This window comes from Theropithecus gelada, chromosome 10 (assembly GCF_003255815.1).
Source record: "Theropithecus gelada isolate Dixy chromosome 10, Tgel_1.0, whole genome shotgun sequence".
NCBI lineage: Eukaryota > Metazoa > Chordata > Mammalia > Primates > Cercopithecidae > Theropithecus > Theropithecus gelada.
Window position 1 is genome coordinate 10,962,388 of NC_037678.1, and position 15,461 is coordinate 10,977,848.

At 54.3% G+C, this 15,461-nt stretch overlaps 1 protein-coding gene across 1 annotated transcript in view; it reads right to left on the reverse strand.

Moving 5' to 3' along the window:
• CACNA1I (calcium voltage-gated channel subunit alpha1 I) overlaps window positions 1-15,461 on the reverse strand; it is a 119,621-nt gene that overhangs the window by 88,757 nt on the left and 15,403 nt on the right. The window contains exons 2-3 of the mRNA XM_025399228.1: window positions 2,142-2,253; window positions 319-452 (exon numbers count right to left, since the gene is read on the reverse strand). Coding sequence (XP_025255013.1) covers window positions 319-452; window positions 2,142-2,253 — 246 coding nt within the window. The remainder of the gene's footprint in view (window positions 1-318; window positions 453-2,141; window positions 2,254-15,461) is intronic.

The window sequence follows — 15,461 nt, forward strand, 5'->3', positions numbered from 1 at the left end:
TCATTTTGACGCAGCTACTATTATTATTCCCCTTTTCAGACGAGGAAATGAAAGCTCAGAGAGCGTCAGTGGCCTCTCAAGGTCATATCGTTAATTAGCATAAACACACCCAGTATCCACTGGCAGTGCTAGAGGACGCACAACTTAGGAAGGGAAGAAAGAACATCTGTCTGTCCATCATTCCTCCCAGCCCAGGGGTCCAGGAGGGTCCCACGCATCACCGTGAAGCTTCATCGCCATCAGCAAGAAGCCCTGGATTCTCTCAATTATTCCTGGTGTGCACCCGAGGCTAGGACCTGCCTGGCGGGTGCTACCTACCCTGCCATGACGATGAAGAAATCCAGGCGGTTCCATGTGTCCCCGAGGTAGCACTTCTTGCCAAAAATCCCCAGGGCCACCATCTTGAGCACCATCTCCATGGCAAAGAAGATAAAGATGAAGTCATCAAAGACCTGCAGGGACAGGAGGAGGGAAGCAAGGGACAGGGTGAGGTTGCAGAGCAGGGCCCAGGGGTTGCAGCCACAGTATGAGGTGGGGACACCACATGGATGCAAGGGGCCTGGGAAATACCCGGAAACTCCTCCTGGGCAGAAGGAGAACCTCAGTGATCCCAGTCCAGTGCAGTCATTTCACAGATGAGGAGACTGTGGCCGAGAGAGGGGAATGAATTTACCCAAGGTCATACAGCCCATTCTATCTGTTCCCTAAGCCTGGAAACAGATAGAAGAGCCCCAGATAGGGGTGGGGTGAGGGGCCATCCCATATTCTCCCTAATAATTACCAAGCACTGGCTACACACGTGACCCCCATTCTCTCTCTTAATTCTCCCAAGGACCCCATGGATAGTCCCATTTTACAAATGAGAAAACAGAGACTCAGAGGTTAAGCAACTTGCCCCACAGGTAACACAGCAGGTAAGTGGCAGAACCAGGACTGAAACTCCAGTGGATCTGACCTCAAAGCCCCCACAGAAGGAGCTGTCTCAAAGTAGCCCCCGGGTCCAGGCTTGGGTGCTGCCTTCCTCTGCCCACAAAGGAGGCTCAGGTGACATTATGCCTCCTGAGGGCGGGGCGTGGGTGGAATTCCTGTTTCCAGGATTAGTGAGGGCTGCAGTCAACTCAATTCAACAAACAGGTGCCACACACCTACTGTGTGCCAGGGCTAGGCCAGTGGTGAGGACACAGAGGTGCATGTTCAGTGAACTCACCATGAGGCTAACCGGGCCTGGGGCCCGGGGCTGCTGAGGAGCTTGTTACCCACTCGGACCCCAGACCCACCCAGAGATTCTGCTTCAGCAGGTCTGAGATAGGGTCAGGGGTCTGGATTTTTGCCAAGTGTTCCGGGAGACTCTGGCCCAGTGCTGCCTGGGAGTTACTGAGTCCTATAGAAACCCAAGAGGCAGAAAGCAATTCCTCCCGGGAGAAATCTGGCTTTCCCAGGGAGAGACACTGAGTGTTTCCACATCTCTAAAATGGGTACAGCCCTAACATCTGTGCTACCCGTATACATGCTCTGCACGGGGTTATGTCAGGTACCAAAGGTCAAGCCCTACCCCAGGACCTCAGGAGATAACAGAATGTGAAACCAGAGGCCCACTCCTAAAGGGCGTCTAGGGCTGGGTGTGAACTCGGCCTCTAGTCCAAGAGCACGGGGGAGGAAGTGCAGGTTGTAGGCAGAGGACAGTCGGGGTCACTGTGCTTTGCAGGTATGTGTGAAGGGGGTGCAGGAGAAGGCTGGTGAGGGCACCTGGGTGGGAGAAGATTGAGGCCTGGACTAAGGCAGAGGCCCCAAGCTGGAGAGGAGAGATAAAAGGGAGAGAGGATCCGAAGGATAATAGGAAGACCAGCTGGGAGTGAGGAAGGGTCAGCCAAGTGAGGGCAGCTGGTGGTGGCTGAGTGTGGCAACGCGCTTGATAGGGCAGCGCAGGATGCGGAAGGGCACGGCGCAGGGGCGGGGCATGGGGCGGGGCGTGGAGCGGGCGGGACAAAAGCCAGGACATGGGGCGGGGCGTGGAGTGGGCGGGGCGTGGAGTGGGCGGGGCATAGGCCGGGTCCTGGTGGATGGGGGTGGGGTGGGGTGGGGTGGGGTGGGGTGGGGTGGGGCGGGGCGGGGCGGGCAGTGGGGCGGGGCAGCCGGCTCACCTGCAGGATCTTGCAGCGGTCAGACAGGCAGTCCATGTCGTCGCACGGCTGGTACATGCCAAGTGTCACGCAGTTCAGCAGGATCACCAGCATGCTGACACATTCAAACCACGTGCACACCAAGTCAAGGACAAAGCAGCAGGTGGGACCGTGCCCGTGGGGGCTGGGGTGCACCCTAGAGTGTAATACCCCCAACCCACCACACACACAGGTATACACCCCGTTCCTCGTTCTTCTCCCTCTGGGTGCTATCCCTGCAACAGCTCAAAGCCCGTGGTGCCAATTTGCCCCCATCACAACAGACATGGCCATATGCACCAAACCCACCAGGCCCCCAGTTGCAGGACCCTGCTCCTTGCCCAGCCTGAGAGCTCCCCTCAGGCCTAGAGAAGGCAGAGGTTCCCGGAAGCCTGGCTGTCAGGAAACTCTGGGCTATCCCAGCCTCTCCACCCCAACCACCACCCTCTGACTGTCACTGCCTCCCTTCTCTGACCACCTTTCCCTCCCCTGACCCATGTTCCCTCCTTCTCCGCCAACGCCTGGGTCTGGAGCCAGCAGAAGGCCCTCCCGTGGGGCTGAGATTGGCTGGATGGCCCCATCCTTCTCTCCTTGCCCATTGCCACGGTTAGGGCTCAGGTAGGGTTCATCACTTAACTCCAAAACACCCACACCAAGCCCAGCCCTGGCCTGCACCACATAGGGTGGGGCTGGGCCCCCTCAGGCCTGGTCAGGCAGAAAGACTCCTGCCACAGAGGGGATCCAGAGCCGGCCGTGAACCTGGCCTTGGGCAGGGCCTCTGGGCACAGCTTGCAGCTGGGGTGAGTGGGCTCCCCTCCTGCACCTGGCCAGGCTGCTCTCCTCACCACTGCTGAGAGCCCCTCCACGAATGCCGTCCTCCCTCCCTCCCAGGCCAACTCCTACCCATCCTTAGAATACAGCCTGCAGTGTCCAGCCCCGCCACTCTCAATCCTCCCAGTCCCAGGACCAGGAAGGTCAGGCCTCAAGGAACTCAGGGCGGTGTCACTCCCAGCCCCCACCTGTCATACCAATGAGAAATCCGAAGCCTGCTCAGATCTCCTGAACTGGGATCTCCAGGTGACTGAGTCCTGGGGCCTCAGAAAATATGTGCCTACTTGAAAACAGGCAACCCAGGATGAAATGGACTTGAGTTGCACACAGTATGAATAACTGAGGTTAGACACCCAGGTGAACTTCCAGACCATGCAGCCTGACCTTACAGGCAATGACTGGAATCAGCAGTAGGTTCTCCTTCTCTAAGAGGAGAGATGCTGACAGAACTCACCACACCCCACCTATGCAGCCCCCTTTCCTCCCCCAGAAACGGAGTGTCAGGAAACAGGGGCTCTCATGCAGTAAAAGCAGCAAACAAGACAACAAAGCCGGGAGACCTGCATTTGAACTCCAGTCCCAGCACTGACTGGCTCTGTGGTCTTCGGCAAGCCCCTCCCTGTCTCTGAACCTGGAGGTCCTCCACCGGATGACCAGGAGCCTCCCCATCAGCCTCCTGGGTCTGCCCTGGCCCCTCCAAACCACCCTCCCTGCAGCAGCAGTGAGCAGTTAAAAACATCAGCGAGACCACCTCCCTCCCCAGCACAAAACCCTGCCCTGGCTCCCGGCCTCTCTGAGCACAAACTTTGAAGCCCTTGCTTGGCTGTAGGGCCCTGCCCTGACACCCCATCTCCCTCTGCCCTGCCCTGGCTCACTCTGCTCTGACCTCACTGGCTCCTGCTGCTCCTTAGACACACAATGAGTGACATCAGGACACTCCGCCTCAGGGCCTTTGCATATGCTGTTCCCACTTCAAGGGCTGAGCTTCTAGCATCATGGTCACCTCCTCTGAGAAGTCTCCACCCAACCTCATCACCCTCAGCAGCCACACGCCCTCTTCATGCCCTGCCACTGTCTTGCTGACATGCTCATTGTCTCTGCCACTGCTCTAATCTGCATTCCAAGGGGGACAGGGACTTTACACTCACGGCCCTAACATCTAGTAGGTGCTCAATGAACATCTGTCGGATGGATAGATACGGTTGTCCCTCATTATGTGCCGTGTCAGTTACCCACGGTCCACTGTGGCCCAAAATTAGGTATGAGTGTGGTACAATAAGAGATTGGCGGGGGAGGAGACCACATTCACATAACTTTGATTATCACACGTGATTCTAATTGTTCTTTTTTTTTTTTTTTTTGAGACAGAGTTTCACTCTTATTGCCCAGGCTGGAGGGCAATGGAGAGATCCCGGCTTACTGCAACCTCTGCCTCCTGGGTTCAAGTGATTCTCCTGCCTCAGCCTCCCAAGTAGCTGGGATTACAGGCGCCCGCCACCACGCCCGGCTAATCTTTTGTATTTTTAGAAGAGATGGGGTTTCACCATGTTGGCCAGGCTGGTCTTGAACTCCTGACCTCAGGTGATCCATCCGCCTCAGCCTCCCAAACTGCTGGGATTACAGGGGTGAGCCACTGTGCCCGGTCTAATTGTCCCATTTTATTTTATTTTATTTTATTTTTATTTTTAGTATTTATTTATTTTGAGACAGTCTTGCTCTGTTGCCAGGCTGGAGTGCAGTGGCGTGATCTCGGCTCACTGCAACCTCCACCTCCCAGATTCAAGCGATTCCCCTGCCTCAGCCTCCCAAGCAGCTGGGACTATGGGCACGTGCCACCATGCCCAGCTAGTTTTTTTGTATTTTAGTAGAGACAGGGTTTCACCATGTTGGCCAGGATGGTCTCGATCTCCTGACTTTGTGATCCACCCGCCTCAGCCTCCCAAAGTGCTGGGATTACAGGCATGAGCCACCACGCCCGGCCTGATTGTTCTATTTTATTATTGGTTGCTGCTCATCTCTTACAATGCCTGATTTATAAATTAAACTTTATCCAGGTATGCAGGTATAGGAAAAAAACATAGTAAATACAGGGTTCAGTGCTATTTGTGACTTCGGGCATCCCCTGGGGGTCCTGGAATGTGTCCCCTGTGGGTAAGCGGGAGTGCTGCTGTAAATCTCTATGGGCCCTGCCCACTCCAACATCCAGGAACTCGGGAGTGTCTCCAAGCAAACCCCTCACCCCTCCATTTCAAAGCCCTTGCCCTTAACTGGGATGTAGCCACACCAGCAGCCAAACCCTCAGCGGGACCCCACCCAGAGAGGAGTGGGAGAGGTGACCTGGTTTCCACGGCAACAGCCTCCCTCCCATCCCCAGCCCTGCCCACTTTGGGATGCTGCCTTCTCGTGGCCTCTCCTCAGCTCCTCCCGGCCCCAGCCCTGCTCCTTCCTGTCCCCTCACCCCACTGCCACTCTCCCACCATAGCCTGTAATTAATTTCAGTCGCTGCCAGGGCCCCCTTCGAGCCTGAGCCTGGCTCCAGCAGCAGCTTCATCATTAATTAACTTTTTTGAAGTTCAAACGTTCTAATTACCAGAGAACATCCCCCATCCCCCTCGCCTTTCCCCTTTTCCTGTCGTGTGCTCTCTCCTTCGAGCCCCATCCTCTGCTCCCTCTGCCCTTCCTGCCAGTTTCAGGCTCAAAGTGCACTTAACGGTGTCTCTCAGGAGTCTGGTGCCCCTGCTGCCTCCTCAACAAGGCCCTGAGCAGTGGAGGTCAGCAGACCCATTTTACAGATAAGGAAAGCTGAGACACGCAGAAACCAGGGGCCTCTCCCAGGCTGCGCAGCTAGGAAGTACTGGCGCAGAGACTCACACCAGGCCTGCTGGACTCCAAGGCCAGCACTCTCCTCTGCGAAGTACGGCCTGTCTCTGCCCATGGCTCTCCTCCCTCCCCTGAGGCCTCTCAGCCCATCTTCAGTGTCTCTCCCCAGGACCCTGACCCAGCACCCTTTATATCCCCCAGCTCTGGTCTCTGCCCTGCCAATCAGCCCCACAGGATAACCAGGCATTTGCTGTGTGCCCAACACAATTTGAACATTTTCCAAGTGTTATCTCATTTAATCCTCACGGCTCTATTATAAGCCCGATTTACAAATAAGGAAACCAAGACACAAAAGGGAAACAGATTGGCCCAAGGTCACCAGCTGGAAAAGAGCAGAGCTGAGACACAAAACCTCAGGCTGGAGGCTTTTCCTGCCTCCGAGCTGTTTTGCCACTGCCAGGCTAATCTGCCTGAAACACGCTCTCCTGATGCCTCTCTCCTGCTCAAGAACCTCCCATGGCTCCCCATCACCCTCCCGAGCCTGATGCGCAAGGCCTCCTAGAATCTCGCCTCAGTGAATCCTTGCAATCTTGCCACTCACTGGCCTTAGCACTCACTGAACTCCTCGCTTTCTCCAAACACACCCTCTGCCTGCGCCTTCCCTTTCCTCCACCTCTCCAGCAGGCCGACTCTTTCAGAGCCCCGTTCGCAGGTCACCTCTTCCTGAAGCTTCCCCGGATGTGCCTCTCACCCTTCACAAGGTGGTGGCTCAGCCTCCTCTCCAGAAGCGCTCCCACCTGCCTTGGCTAGCACGTACCACGGTAGTGAATTTGGCAGTAACTCTGACGACTGTGTGCCCAGCACCCTAGGGACATGACCTCAGCTCTCACAATCCCCTGGGGACGGATGAGGAACAAGCCTGGAGAGCTGACACCACTCACACAAGGTCACCCAGTCCCTGAGCAGCCCAGATTGACTCGCGGCAGTGCCGGTGGCCGCTGCACAGCGCTGCCTCTGTGGTTCATCTAACTCGTCCACTGCACTGGGTCCCCCCAGGGGGCAGATGGAGTGGCTTTCATCCCTGGGCTGCTCAGCTTGAGAAATTCAGCGATGGACGGTCTCAGCCCTTGCCCAGAGGTACCCGGGGAAATCCCAGATGGCACAGTTTGGGCCCCTTCCAAGAGCCCAGGAGGCTTAGAAGTCAGGCCAGAACTGGCATCGCTGCCCGCGGTTCCTGACACACTCCCCACTGGCTCAGGGATCAAAAGCACCAGCCCTCCTTGAAGTTAAACCAGACAGTGCAGCGTGGGGTATGAGGGTGGCGGGGGGAGTCAAGGTGTCCAGCTTGAGCCACTCTGCAGCCTGGCCCAACGCCTCATGCTTCCACCATGAATCACAGGTGTTGAGGAACTGTCTGAGAACACAGGCAAGCAAAGCCGTGAGGTTTGGAGACAACCTGAGGGAAGCTGGAGCCCCAAGGGGCAGCACAGGATTTCCAGGTGACAGAGCGGGCAGGGCTGGAGTGCTAGTGCCACGAGGGCAGGGAGTCTTCAGTGACTCCCAACCACCTCTCACAGCGAGGCTTGAAGCCCTGCGATGGGCATCTGAGGCCCAGCCGCCTCGCCTACTTCACCCCTCAGGCCCTCACTGCAGTAGGGGTGACCTTTGCCACAGAGCAGCCCTGCTGATGTCGTTAGAGAACAACGGCTCCAATCCCTCATTGCACTGACGGAAAACAGGGGCAGAAACCTGTCCCAGCTCCACAGCAAGCCCAGAGCAGAAATGACACTCAGACAACAGACTCCCCACCCACGGGGGTCCCCAAGCCACAGTCGATTTTTCAAATTCACACGGAAACCCTCCGCATTTCCCCACACACTCGGCACAGCCACAGCGCCGTCACTTTAAGCTGATTAGATCCCTGACGGGCAGCCCTGAGCGCCTTTGAGGAACACAGATGGAGAAACAGATCAATGGTGATGCAATCAATCGAGTTTCCTTGGCAGGCAAAGCCATCCCAAGCACACAGGCCTAGGGGAGAAAAACACTCAGGGTCCTTGGGCGCTGCCGCAGAGCCCCCCAGTGACTCAGCACAGCCTGGGCCCTCAGCCCCACTTCCTACCCATGTCCCCCCACCACACCTCTCAAAGTCTTCAGAACTGGGGTCTCAGAGCTGAGCAGGGGAAATGAATGCGCTTATATTGTGTGCCTGCTGTGTGCCAGGCACCGGCCTACCGATGGTAATAATGGTGACCAGTCGCAAACTCTTCTTCAGTGACCCTGAGTGTCTGTTTGCCAAGGAGCCTCCAAATCAAACAGCATGCATGGCCAAGTGCAGTGGCTCATGCCTGTGATCCCAGCAATTTGGGGGGCCAGGGCGGGCAGATCACCTGAGGTCAGGAGTTCAAGACCAGCCTGGCCAACACGGTGAAACCCTGTCTCTACTGAAAATACAAAAAATTAGCTGGGCATGGTGGCAGGCGCCTGTAATCCCAGCTACTCAGGAAGCTGATGCAGAAGAATCACTTGAACCCGGGAGGTGGAGGTTGCAGTGAGCTGAGATTGTACCACTGCACTCCAGCCTGGGTGACAGAGCAAAACTCCATCTTAAAAAACAAAAACAAACGGGCTTGCATTATCTCATTTAAACCTTGCAGCCAGCACAGGAGGCAAGAGCCCCAGTAGTTGTGGGCTCCTGGGACCAGGGTTTGCCACGTGGTGTGCACCAGAGAGCCCCTTTTATTGTCATCCTCTAACAGGACCAAGGGGTCTCTCATTGTGGGCTTTAAACAAAAAAAAAGGAAAAGCCACCTCCCCAGGAGAGGACTAAGAATCTCACAGTGGTATTACCTGCTGGTTACTTCATATTACCTTAAGTAGAAAATAAGAGATATGACCAAGCATAGTGGCTCACGCCTATAATTCCAGCAATTTGGGAGGCCGAGGCGGGCAGATCACCTAAGGTCAGGAGTTCAAGACCAACCTGGCCAACATGGCAAAACCCCATCTCTACTAACAATGACAATACAAAAATTAGCTGGGCATGGTGACACGCACCTGTAATCCCAGCTACTCAGGAGGCTGAGGCAGGAGAATCACTCGAACAGAGGAGATGGAATTTGCAGTGAGCTGAGATCGTGCTCCTGCACTCTAGCCTGGGTGAAAGAGCGAGACTCCATCTCAAAAACAAAAACAAAACAAAAAAGAAAACAAAAGAAAAGAAGAGATGCTAGTACAGACCCCTTGATTGACGTCTGTCCTGTGGCATACTAAATCTTCACCCACAGGCTTTTGTAAAGAATCCAGGTCGGGCCGGGCACCATAGCTCACATCTGTGATCCCAGCACTTCGGGAGGCCCGGGCGGGCAGATCACTTGAGGTCAGGAGTTCAAGACCAGCCTGGCCAATATGGTGAAACCCCGTCTCTACTAAAAATACAAAAATTAACTGGATATGGTGGCGGGCATCTGTAATCCCAGCTACTCAGGAGGCTGAGGCAGGAGGATTGCTTGAACCCGGGAGGTGAGGAGGTTGCAGTGAACCGAGATTGTGCCATTGCACTCCAGCCTGGGCAACAAGAGTGAAACTCCATCTCAGGAAAAAAAAAAAAATCCAGGCCAGATGCAGTGCCTCACATCTGTAATCCCAGCACTTTGGGAGGCCAAGGCAGGAGGATCACTTGAGCCCAGGAGTTTGAGACCAGCCTGGGCAACATAGTGAGACCTCATATCTGCAAAAAAAATTTAATTAGCCGGCTGTGGTGGTGCGTGCCTGTAGTTTCAGTTACTTAGAAGGTTGAGATGGGAGGATCACTTGAGCCCAGGAGGTGGAGGTTGCTGTGAGCCAAGATCAAGCCACTTCACTCCAGCCTGAGTGACAGAGCGAGATCCTATCTCAAAAAATAAAAATAAAAAAAGAATCTGTCAACCAATTCAGGCCTAGCAATGAGCAGCATCACCCTGCAACACCAGCAAATTTCTCCCAAACTGGCTGATACTAGTGTTATCCCCACTTTACAGGTAAGGAAACTAAGGCCACAGGAGCTGGTTCTGGGGTCACTCAGGTGGTATGTGGCGATCTGCACTGCCTCTCACTGGCTGCAAATCCCATGTTCTCATCCACACATCCTGCCATCACCCGGCTCAGTGTCTGCCATGCAAGGGACCCCCAGTTGAGATGGGTTTAATAGAATATTTGCTCTTTCCTCCCCACCCACATTGTCTCCCTGTGAGGCTCCGAGCCAGGCAAAGGGAAGTGGAGTCTGGGTCAGTGGTGAGCCCAGCCGGCAGCCCCTCTGGCTGTGTCCCTGCTGGGGGCCCAGACCTGTGTTGTATCCAGTGGGGTCAGGAAGGGGGATGTTCCAGCCCCTGCTGTGGTTCAGAAGGAAGGATTTACCTGCAGGAAGAAGGGGAGGGGAAGCCAATAAAGGCATGTTTGCCTCAAGGTCCCCCAGCCAGGAGGAGGCTGAGCCGGATCAAAACCCGGCTAAGTCAGATGATAACCATACCACACCCTAGCCACCAAGGCCTGAGAGGTCAGGATGTGGACTAAGGGGACAGGGTCACCAGGGAACCAGGGAAGCCACTATGCTGGGGCTCCCTCCAACCTGCCAGTTCCCAGCTAGAAGAGCAACTGTGTGGAGGGGCAGTGCCCGGCGCCCCGGCAGGCCCTGCAGGGCAGCCTCCTCTCCAGGAGCCGAGCCAGAGGCCTGCATGGTTACCATGGCAACCACCACTCTCCTGCAGGCCCAGGCGACAGTCAGTTTCTGTGATTCGGGGGGCTCTGGGAGGCTGGTGGGGGCGGGAGTGCTGGGTTTGGCAGGGGTGGCCAAGTTTGTTTTTATTTTTGTCAAATCTAAAATCTGATCCATTTCCCAGGGTGCGTTTCAGTTGTCTAAATAAATCAGGTGAAGGAAGGGAACTGGGGGCTCCATCCTCCTGGATGGGGGAGATAGGGAAGGTGGACCAGCACCTACATGGGGTGTACCTCCCCTGCTGGTCCCCAGTGAACCCAAGGGAGGGGGAGCTCAGGCCTCAGGTCCTCCAGGCCTGAGGTTCCAGATCCCAGTTCTTGGGCCAGCTCCGTGCTCCTCTGAGGCCAGGCCTACAAGCCTCCAAGGACCACCAGCTGTACACGCAGCCTGCGCCTCAGGGTGCTGAGATGAACCAGGCTCAGCTCCTTCCCCGAAGGTGCCCATGTGCGTCCCTGTTCCAGGACCACCCCGATGGTGACTGTGTAGCGTGTGTTCCAGCAACAGTGGCCACCGTTTTGAACATCAGCTGTTTCAGAGCCCAGAGTTTTAGAAGGACACTCGTTCACACATTCATTCGTTCATGCGTTTATTTATTCAATGAATGAACTTCATCATTCATTGAAAGATCATTGACTGATCTTTACAGACAGCGACCACTCTGGAAGGCTGCTCAGCAACTTCTACTAAAACCAAACATAGGCCCACGCTAGGACCCAGCGGGGCCATTCCTGGGTGCATACCCAGGAGAAATGCTCACATACCCTGCAAAAAGCCACATCCCAGAACAGGCACATCTGTGTTATCGGCAACAGCCCCAACCTGAGACAACCCAGGCGTTCACCAACAGAAGAATGGGGTAGGGTGGTGGTTTTCAACCAGGGATGATTTTGTCCCCCAGGGGACATTTGGCCGTGTCTGGAGACATTTTTGGTTGTCACGTTTGAGGGGATAGGACACTGGCATCTAGTGGGTAGAGACCAGGGATGCAGCTAAACACCCTACAATGCGCAGGACAGCCCCCCAACAAAGAATCATCCAGCTCAAAATGTCACCAGTGCCACGTGTGAGAAGCCCACGTGGAGTACCACACAGCCAGGAAAAGGACAAGCAACTGAAACACACAACAGCACGGAGGGATCTCTGCTGGGAAACAGAAGCCAGATGCAGCAAAGCAAACAACGCACGACTCCAATTACATGAAGTTAAGAGCCTGGAGAAGCCAATCTACAGTGAAGGAGGTCAGAAGAGCAGTAACGTTGGGGAGTACCCAAGGCGGGTGGGGGACAGGGAAGCTTCGGGGACTGGAGATGTTCTTCTTGACCTGAGTGGTGGCCCCAGGAGAGGACTTATATGAAAATGCCTTGAACTGCGCACTAGGATTTGTGAGCTCAACTTGTACATTTAACCTCAATAAAAAATGGAACAGCTGAGTGTGCTGGCATGCACCTGTGGTCCCAGTTACTTGGGAGGCTGAGGCAGGAGGATCACTTGAGCCCAGCTGTTCAAGGCTGCAGTGAGCTATGATGGTGCCACTGCACTCCAGCCTGGGTGACAGAGCAAGACTTTGTCTCAAAGAAAAAATGAAGAGAACTGCTTTAAGGAAAAACAAAAATGCAACTATTAAAAAACCACAATCAGCCAGCACAGTGGCTTACCTGTAATCCCAGTATTTTGGGAGGCTGAGGCGGGCAGATCACATGAGGCCAGGAGTTCAAGATCAGCCAGGCCAACATGGTGAAACCCTCTGTCTACTAAAAATAGAAAAATTAGCCAGGTATGGTGGCGCATGCCTGTAGTCCCAGCTATTCCAGAAGTTAAGGCAGAAGAACTGCTTGAATGCAGGAGGCAGAGGTTGCGGTGAGCCGAGATCACGCCATTGCACTCCAGCCTGGGCGACAGAGCGAGACTCTGTCTCACAAAATAATAATCATAAATCAAATAAAATAAAATAAACCACAGGCACCTGCTAGGGCATCTGCTATTACCAAACTCCACAGGGACCTTTACAACAACCTGCAGAGGTGGGCATCATCTCTGTTCCTTAGCCTTGCCCAAGGACACAGTTAGTGAGGGACAGAGCCAGGATTTGAACCTCATACCCTCCTGTCTTCTAATGCTCCTTTAAGCCTGTTGCACCTGTGGCCGCAGCTGCCTCAGGAGACGGGCACGGCCGACATTATCACACCCCACTTTATGGCTATGAAAATGAAGGTCCAGAGAGGATGGCACTTGCCCAAGACAACACAGTGGTTGAGCTGTGACAGAAAGCTGCTCCATAAAATGAACAGACCTGCCAGACAGATGGTCCCAGGCCTCCCTCCACTTACATGCCTCCAGCAACAAGGAGTTCCCCACATGACAAACGGCACGATTGGTTCTGCTTATAAACTATGGTATCTCAGTGCATTGACATCCTTTGCAGGAGGGGACAAGGGAGGGAGCCCTTCCTTGTTCCTACCCCAGCCCCACTTCTTGGAATCCCCATTGTATAAGAACTCATTGGATTTGGCCAAAGTCTCTGATTCCCAAATACCCAGTAAGCTTTAGTACCCAGTGCAGACAGCGGAGTAGGGGAAGCAATGGCAGGAAACAGAGGCTGCCAGCTGGGACGAGAAGTCAGGGTGGAAGGTCCACAGGAAGGATGCTCCAGCCGAAGAGACTTGCCAGACACAGCTGCTTCTGTCACTGCTGACGAGAAGGGCCATGCAGGCCCCTGGGGGCCAGGGTCCCACTGTCTGTGGGCTGATCCAGCCTCAGGAGCCCAACCACACAGAAGGTGTGCAGGCAGGAAGCCTTCCTTGACTCCTGGGCAGGGGCTGCAGATGCCTCCTCTGGGACCTTGCCGTGCCTTGGATGCCCCCCTTCCTCCAAGCAGCCATCGAACTGAGAGGGTGAGGGCTCAACCAGTGTGGATTACATCATCCTCCGGCCTCCCTGGGGACCTGTCCTCCACCGCACATCTCCCCTGCCTGCCCCTGAACATACGTACGTGTTCACGTGTGCATCCCCAAGGAGACCTGCCACCCCTCATGCACCTGCACCCCTCATACACGTGTGCACACAGATGCAGCAGGCATTTGCACTCGCACGTGCCAGCAGCACTGGGCATGGCTGACCCCTCTTCTAGAACAGGGGTTCTTAACCTTTTCTGTGACACAAGCTCCTTTTCAGAATAAAGGTTTTATTTATTTATTTATTTAAGAGACAGAGTCTAATTCTGTCACCCAGGCTGGATTGTGGTGGCACGATCTCAGCTCACTGCAACCTCCACCTCAGGTTCAAGTGATTCTCCTGCCTCAGCTTCCCAAGTGGCTGGGACTACAGGCGTGTGCTACCATGCCCAGCTAATTTTTGTATTTTTAGTAGAGACAGGGTTTCATTATATGTTGGCCAGGCTGGTCTCGAACTCCTGACCTCAAGTGATTCATCCACCTTAGCCTCCCGAAGTACTGGAATTACAAGTGTAAGCCACAGCACCCAGCCAGAATAAAGTTTTGTTTTGTTTTGTTTTGTTTTGAGACCGAGTCTCACTCTGTCGCCAGACTGGAGTACAGTGGCACGATCTCGGCTCACTGCAACTTCTGACTCCCTAGTTCAAGCAATTCTCCTGCCTCAGCCTCTCAAGTAGCTGGGATTACAGGCACATGCCACCTCGCCTGGTTAATTTTTATATTTTTAGTAGAGACAGGGTTTCACCACGTTGTCCAGGAGAGTCTCAATCTCCTGACCTCGTGATCTGCCCACCTCAGCATCCCAAAGTGCCAGGATTATAGGTGTGAGTCACAGCGCCAGGTCAAATGCATTTTTTTTTTTTTTTTTTTTTTGAGACGGAGTCTCGCTCTGTTGCCCAGGCTGGAGTGCAGTGGCCGGATCTCAGCTCACTGCAAGCTCCGCCTCCCGGGTTTACGCCATTCTCCTGCCTCAGCCTCCCGAGTAGCTGGGACTACAGGCATCTGCCACCTCGCCCGGCTAGTTTTTTGTATTTTTAGTAGAGACGGGGTTTCACCATGTTAGCCAGGATGGTCTCAATCTCCTGACCTTGTGATCCGCCCGTCTCGGCCTCCCAAAGTGCTGGGATTACAGGCTTGAGCCACCGCGCCCGGCAAATGCATTTTTTTTAATGTTGAAGTGTAGGATTAGTAAACCAGGTGCAGTTGTGAGCTATCGCCCCAGCTACTGGCGAGGCTGAGGCTGGTGGATCACTTGAACCTAGAAGTTCAAAGCCAGCCTGGGCAATATAGTGAGACTCCACTGCTAAAAAAGAAACAAAAAAAAGAACTTTAAAAGTTTTCTGTTTTTTTTTTTTAAAGTTTACAGTCAGGCATGGTAGCTCACGCCTATAATCCCACCCAGCACTTTGGGAGGCTGAGATGGGAAGATCACTCGAGGCCAGGAGTTCAAGACCAGCCTGGTCAGCGTGGTGAAACTCCATCTCTACTAAATACAAAATTTAGCTGGGCATGGTGGCTCAGACCTGTAATCCCAGCTACTCAGAAGGCTGAGGCAGGAGAATCGTTTAAACCCAGGAGGCGGAGGCTGCTGTGAGCCAAGATAGTGCCACTGCACTCCAACCTGGGTGACAGAGGGGGACTCACTCTCAAAAAAAGAAAAAAAAGAAAAGAAAAAAAAAGAAAAAGGCCAGGCCCAGTGGCTCACACTTGTAATCCCAGCACTTTGGGAGGCCGAGGCAGGTGGATCACCTGAGTTCAGGAGTTCGAGACCAGCCTGACCAAAATGGTGAAACCCCATCTCTACTAAAATACAAAAAAATTATCTGGGCATGGTGGCATATGCCTGTAATCCCAGTTACTTGGGAGGCTGAGTCAGGAGAATCGCTTGAACCCAGGAGGCAGAGGTTGCAGTGAGCTGAGATTGTGCCATTGCACTCCAGCCTGGGC